The sequence below is a fragment of the Ailuropoda melanoleuca genome, chromosome 4 (genome assembly GCF_002007445.2).
Source record: "Ailuropoda melanoleuca isolate Jingjing chromosome 4, ASM200744v2, whole genome shotgun sequence".
Taxonomy (NCBI): domain Eukaryota; kingdom Metazoa; phylum Chordata; class Mammalia; order Carnivora; family Ursidae; genus Ailuropoda; species Ailuropoda melanoleuca.
In genome coordinates, this window is record NC_048221.1 from 23078197 (window position 1) to 23084931 (window position 6735).

A 6735-nucleotide genomic window follows, 5' to 3' on the forward strand; every position below is an offset into this window, starting at 1 on the left:
CGGGAGGGAAGGGCAGGGGGGGGGGCGAGGCCCCGGGGAGCGGCGTGAGCAAGAGTGCCCAGCTGGGAAATGCAGCTCGGAATTAACAGTGTATGTTTCCTAATCAGTTTACTGGCCGCTTTGGGGGAAGCCACTTCCAGAGGGGGAAGGGCAGCCTGGGTTTCCTTAGGACACTTTTCAACCAGATTGGAGTGGGAAGGAGATGGGGGGCACCGGGGATAACGGGGAGAAAGATCTGTTCTCTCAACGAAGGAAATCGGAAAACAGTGCCCCCTCCCCTGCCTGCGGCCTCCTCCTGCAACTCAGTGTACCCCAGAGAAGGGCTAGCACCCCTGAGGAGAGAAGGGGGTCCGGGTCCCGCTGTCCTGGGAGAGGATCCCTTCCCTGCCCTCCCACGAATTCTGATTTTTCATTTCACTCTCCCTCCCGCCCCCGTTCTGTCCCCACTCCTGACAGCTGCCACGGAGAAAAAGGAAAGGAAGCCAAGGGGGACTCCAGTTTCCTTTGGTCTCGGTCTGGGGTTGTTGGCCACTTCGCCACCGCGGCACTGTGAGCCTGGCCTTAGAACACCTCCACCCTACCCTCCAGCCCAATTCAGACGCGGTTCGGTAAGTGCCGAACGGTAAGGGTGCAGAGCGAGGCCACAGCCGGTGAGAGTGAGCCCTCGGCGGCGCCAGAGATGCGCTGGCTCCCGCGCCATGGCTGAGCCCCTGGATTCAAACGCGCAGAGGGCCCCGGCCGCGAAGTTTCCCGTCGTGAAGAATTTCAGGGACAGGGGGCGGCCTTGGAAGCTTTCGAGGCCATTCCTCCCCGCTGGTGACTTCTCCACCTGTAGGCGGCGGGGCGCGAGGCAGTGGCCCGTGCGGGTGGGAGGAGCGGGTTTCCAAAATCCCCTTTTACGTTTCTGATAAGTGTAACCCGGCTGCGCTGCACCACCCTCAGCCCCCGAGGGAGCCCCTTCCTCGGTAAAGGAAAGGTGAGCCTCCTCCAGGAGGCCGAAGGACCTGGAACGTGAGCCGTCAAAGGGACAGAGGGGACCTAAGCAGCCGTGGAAAAGCGAGGGGGCACAAGAGCGTGCCACGGCTTTACTGTGCCAGCCGTCCTCTTGACCAGGACAGCTCGGGGCTTCTCCAAGAGGAAATGCTTATGTGGTCCCCCGTGCCCGCTAACCAGGGCTCTGAGCCCTTGGCCCACTCGTTCTCCAAGCGCCGCAAAGCTAGGGGCGCATCCCGGAGAATAGAAACCTGGGGTTTCCCCAGCCTAGGAGAGAGAAGGCTCGGTCTCCCTCCCCACCCCCGCCCGAAGTGTCAAGTTTCCACCAGGGGAGGGGGTGGGCTGCGAGGTCTGCCTTCGCGCGCGGCCCAGGCTGCAAAATCGACTCTCCCCCTCCGCGGCCAAGGCCGCGCGCGCACACACACTCACAACACACCCATGCACATTCACACACTCAAACGCGTTCATAGACACACACGCACCAATGTGCTTCCGAGACGCCGGCGGAGATGACTGCTGGCCGCGCTCACTTTCCGAGCTTCCCGACGGGCGGGGCGCACGGGGCGGGGCGCGGGCAGCAGAGAAATTGATAACAGATTTGGCGGATTACAGCGGATCTCTTTGTTATAGGCGAAGCCACACAAACCGAACCGACTTTGGGCCCGATAACCCCGGGAAGAGTCCGCCCGTTCCTAACTGGGAGTGGGTCATTGGGTCTCCAAGACTCGGGTCACCCCAGCTCCAGACTGGGGGCAGGCCAGAAGTGTCCCAAAGGGGATCCGGCAGGAGAGCCCTGCGAGTCGCGTCTCCACTTAACCCCGCGTGCTTGCCCGGAAACACCTTGGCCCTCTTCCCGCTCCAATCCCCGTGCAACCCAAAAAAAAGGCCCCACAAGTTTGAAGGACTGAAAGAACCCACAGTGAACTCACTAATAAATACATCGACTCTGTAGGGTAAACACCCCTGCCTGTTTACCAAGAGATCTGATCCAAAAAGACAGTACGAAATGAGACCTCTCCGGAGACGGTTATACCAGGGATAAAACAAAAGTTCTGCGCAGAGGCTGAGTTTACTAAAGAATGGGCTAAATGTTTTCGAACACTTTTCAGGGCCATGAGAAGCCCACTTATGTAAGGATCCTCAAAATCTGTTCCTAGCATGCGATGGGGTGGTGGATTGCGGGCCCTTGAATGGTTCTAGCGCAGGGGAGGGGTGAGGGGGTAAAGCATTCGTGCGCCCCAGTTTCTAAAGCCAGAGCAGCCCAACGCAGTGACGCGTATTCTGTCTCTCCTCCAAAACCTCCGCATTGGATTGAAGGTGTTCCTAAGCCTTCTTTATCCACTGGGGTGCAGGCTGGGGGTGATGAGGTGTGGGAGAGAGGAAACCATCCCTCTGGTTAAAGGAGGTTCCCGGGACACAGAAAGCGTCCAAACGGGCGCCCAGCACCCAAGTCCTCAGCCCCGCGGCACCGAAGGAGAACTTCCGCAAAGGCAGAAAGATTATCGACCCTCACCCAACGGGCGCTACTTCATTCGGTCTGGACATCTCCTTCCACTAGGTTTTCTTGCGTCCAGGGTCCCCCAAGTCCGGGAGAATGGAAATGAAGAGGGAAACCAGCTAGGAGTCAGAAATGAGTTTGACCTGGGCTCGTGGTGGCTAAAAGGAGAGGAAACTCCAAGAATCCCTGCTCTTAGTAGGAAATAAACTTGTTTCCCCACTGTGATCTCTCCCTACAGGAGAGAAACAGAAAATTAAGGGAGAGAAAGGCTGTAACCACAAAGTTGGGACGCCCTGCCCCAGGAAGTGCCTAGAGAGAAGCGGGAGCGGATGGGGATGAGCCTGCCGAGGCCGACAGGAGGTCCGCTTTGGGGGAGCGGACAAGGACGTAGAGCTTCCCTAAGCCTCATGTTGTGTGTGTTGGGGGCGGGTGTAGGGAAGCCGGAGAAAGAAGGTGTAGAAGGCTCCTTTCACCCAAATCAGTGCAAGGATCGCCCCGGCTCAGGCCTGAACAGCAGGTCCAAGAACAAGGCATCTCCAAACGAAGAGCAGAGGCCAAGCCCAGTTCTGTTCCCTGACTCCCCACTTCCATCCCAGGACAAGTCTCTTCAGACTTCAAGACTTTCTCTCCTCTCTCACATCACTTTCACCTTCTCGCACAGGTTAACCTCCAAGCACAGGCTCTCAACTTTATCCAGAGGAAAAGCAGAGTGAAGGAGAAATAAAATTAAGGATCAGTTCAACCCCCACCCTTCAGAGGCAGTTTCAACTTCACTTTGTAATAGACGAAGAAAGGGAGGCCGAGAAAGAGAAATCAACGCTTGTCGTCTTTCACAGACAGCACTGGTGGGAGCGCCAAGGCCGTACGCTAGGCCTCCTAGGGTTACGCTCCTGTTTCTAAGCCCTGGGGAGGAGTTAAACCCTTCCTCCCCTCGCCGAAGCCCCGTTTGCTGGATCGGACCGCTGGTCCCTTCCGTGCTGCGGCGGCCACGCAGAGCGGCTTGTCTTCTGGGGGCCTCCAAGGGGCCCTCGCGAAAGAGCAGGACCTGGTGGTCGGGAAGGACAAGCGCAGCCAGAGGTGGGAGGGAGAGGCAAGCAGCTGACTGCCCACCCCAAGGAACAGACTCCCAGGCGTCCTACCTCAAGGCAGCCAACAGGGGGCAGCCGGCACCGCACTGCGAGAATGAAAAGGCCGCGGGAAGAGCTGAGCTCGGAGCGCAGGGCGCTAACCCCTTGTGCACCGGGGCGCTACGGTGAGGAAAGGAAAAAACCAGGGACTCTCGGGCCAGTCCTCCTAGGGAGGGTCCTTCTTTGTTGGGCCCGGTGGGACTAAGGCTAGCTAGTAAGCCCAAGACTTGAGAACAACTGACCCTTTACTCCCCTCGCCCCCCACACGCTGGGCACGGGTCTACACACTCGAACACAATTTCCACGGCGTCTCCACAGCTTGCGCGCTCTCAGCATCTCCCCCTCGAAGCTCCCCTGGCAGAGGCTGTCTAGAAACGAAATCTCCATATCAGGCTGGAGGAGCAGTGAATCCTGGCGGGAGGGCAGGGGCTGAAGAGGTGCGATCCCACCCCTGGCTCCAAGTGACTTCCAAACAGCGGGCTGTCCATTTAAAAAATGGGAGAGGAGAAGGGGCCCCGATGCCAAACTGGAATTGTAGAGTAAAACAAGGCCCCTGGGGTCTCCGGATTTGGGGTTCTTTTTAAAACTTTTTTGGGAGGGCGAGTGGGAATTTGTTTGCTCTCGGAAACATCTTAATTCTAATTCCAACCTTATTTTCTAGAAAAGTAAAATGGGAGAGGTTCAAGAAAAGTGGAAATAAGGATCGAAGCTTGGAGGACACACAGAGGAGAAGTTGTTTGGAAAATAACAAGTTATATTGCAGGAAGAAATGCTAACTTTTCGCAAAAGTGAACTCCCGGTGACCCTCGGAGTGTGTGACTCGGCTTTAACATACAACTGACAATTAAAACAAACAAGAGTTCACAAACTGCCCCCCGCCCGCTCTCCCAAAGCGGAGGCCCAAATGTTTCCAAAGGACAAGGCAGATTCCGCGCAGGGGGCCGGGGCGCGCTCTCGCAGCGGACGGGATTAAAGCCACCACTGCCAACACTCCCCGCCCCCATCGCCGCGGCAAAGTGCCGAAGCTCACCCAGTGGCCGCTAATAATGCTAATAACGCGACCAAGCTCCCGCGCCGGGGTGCGCGCTGGCCCCCCACAAGGCACTCTTAAAGGCACACGGGCCTGCAGCGCTGGGATTCCCTGACTCGGACGAGCCTGCAACCTGGCCTCCTGCAGCAGAGGACGAGGGAAGAGGGGGCTGTGCACTGCTCTAGGGTGTCGGCTCCTAGTTCTGCTGCCCGGTCTCCCAACCAAGGAGTCCTCTTCCCCTTTCCGAGCCCCGGCCACACACCCTCTTGGTACCAGCGCAGTGGGCACTTCGTAAATATTTGTTGAATTGAATCATTATCCTGGTACTGAAATATACATAGTAAATTACACTGGTGTTTCTCGGGGCAAAAAGAAAGTCTTCGGTGAACCGCTCTCAGTTCTTCTGCCCTGGCACAGCCTCACTTTTTCTCCGAAGTCTAAAAGGTTTGCAGAACTTTTGGTGGGATAAGAAGTCTCCCGGGAGACAGAGGCAGTGCGCGGGGGGGAGGGGGCGGTGGGCGAAAGGGTAAGGGTCCCTGCCAGCTACACAGGAGTTCCAGCTTCTGGAGGCAGTAGAAGAAATGGAGGGATAGGAAGAGGTGTGTGGTGGGGGGGGGGGGGGNGGGGGGGTCAGTTAACTTCCAAAAGCAAAAAAGTAAAGGGAAAAAAAGTGGCGAGCGTCGGCAGCGCACAGAACACCTACCTTCATGGCGAGGGGGAGGGGACGCGGTCGCGGGGAGGAAGTCGCCACCAGAGCGAGGGCAGCCGAGGAATCCGAGCGGAGCGGCCGGGTTAAACCTGGGGGGACGATCCGGCGCAGAGCTTCGGGCTCCTCCTGGGCGCGTCCGGCAGGCTCAGGAAATCGGTGGCGAAGCGGTCACTGGCGCCCGAGTCCGAGGGCCCAAGCCGGAGCAGCGCCGGGATGCGCCCAGAACCGAGGGGGCGCCGAAGCCCGCGGGCCCGCAGCAGGAGCAAAGCCGGGCGGGCGCGCAACAAGGGAGCCGCGGGTCCGGCAAGGGCGTGCAGGCGACTGTTCCGCGGCGAGGCGCTCCCTCTCCAACGTCCATCAGCGACGGCGGTAATTAGGGCTTTCCAACCCCAAATGTGGGCGTGATTGTGCAAAAGACTTTACAACAAATAATAAAAAAAAAAAATTCTTCACAAGAGGGTGAAAAAAATGCCCCACTACTCAACTCTGGCCCGGGGCGGGGGCGGGGGCGATCCGCGCGCCCAGGTGCCCCCAGTTCATTCACACCACGGATTCTGCAAACTCCCAGCGGCTCACGCCTCCTGATCTCCAGCTCCTCCTCTCCAAGTCTGTGGCTGAAACGTCTGCTTCCAGGAGCTGATCCTGCGGCCGCGACTGAGTGTGTGGACGTCTGTGTACACACACAGACACACACCCACCCCCCACCCCCACCCACACACACTGAAGCGTTGGGGCCACAGAACAATCAGGCGCGCATGGCTTTTTCTCCGGGAGATGCCGCTGAAAATGCACAAGTCGCCATCCGGACTACAAGAGTCAGCGCCAACTTTTGTCCTTTCATTTTAGGGTTTGGCAAAAAGGGGGCGCAAATTGGGTAAAAGTCGTCCCTCGAGCGCGCCGTGCAGTGGTTTCGGGGGCGATGGGCGATTGCCCTAGGGGAGACACTGGCTCCCCCCTCCCCACTCCCTTCTTTCTCTCTTCGGGTTAATCCCCGTCTGTTCCCCGCCTTCCCTAGGCAAAGGGCGAAGAGGGGCGAGGGCACCGCGGGTGTGGGGCTGGGGAGGGGCGACGGCCAGGGGCTCCGCGGCGGCTGTTCAGCTCTGGCGGTCCATGGCCGGCGGAGCTGCCCACCTCCTCGTTTGGCGCCGGGACCCGAGGGGCGGGCGAGCGAGCAGGCGGGCGGCGGACGGTCGGGGGCACGGCGCGGCGGCGGCGGAGGCGGCGGGAGGAGCTCGCTTGGCGGCGGCCGCACCGAACCGGACTCTGGGCGGCGGAGGCGGCGCCTTGGAGCTTGCGGCAGCCTTCCACGCGATCCTGTGCCCCGCAGACAGACTGACCCACCGCAGGGACCACGACCCCCCCCCCCCCCCCCCCCCCC

The 6735-nt window shown here is 59.4% G+C and overlaps 1 protein-coding gene across 1 annotated transcript in view; it reads right to left on the reverse strand.

Moving 5' to 3' along the window:
• The window catches only part of WNT5A (Wnt family member 5A), a 20817-nt gene extending 14102 nt beyond the window's left edge, over positions 1 to 6715 (reverse strand). Inside the window, exon 1 of the mRNA XM_034658485.1 lies at positions 5352 to 6715. Within this exon, the coding sequence (XP_034514376.1) occupies positions 5352 to 5357 (6 nt within the window). The 5' untranslated portion in view covers positions 5358 to 6715. The remainder of the gene's footprint in view (positions 1 to 5351) is intronic.
• Positions 6716 to 6735: the final 20 nt, after the last annotated feature.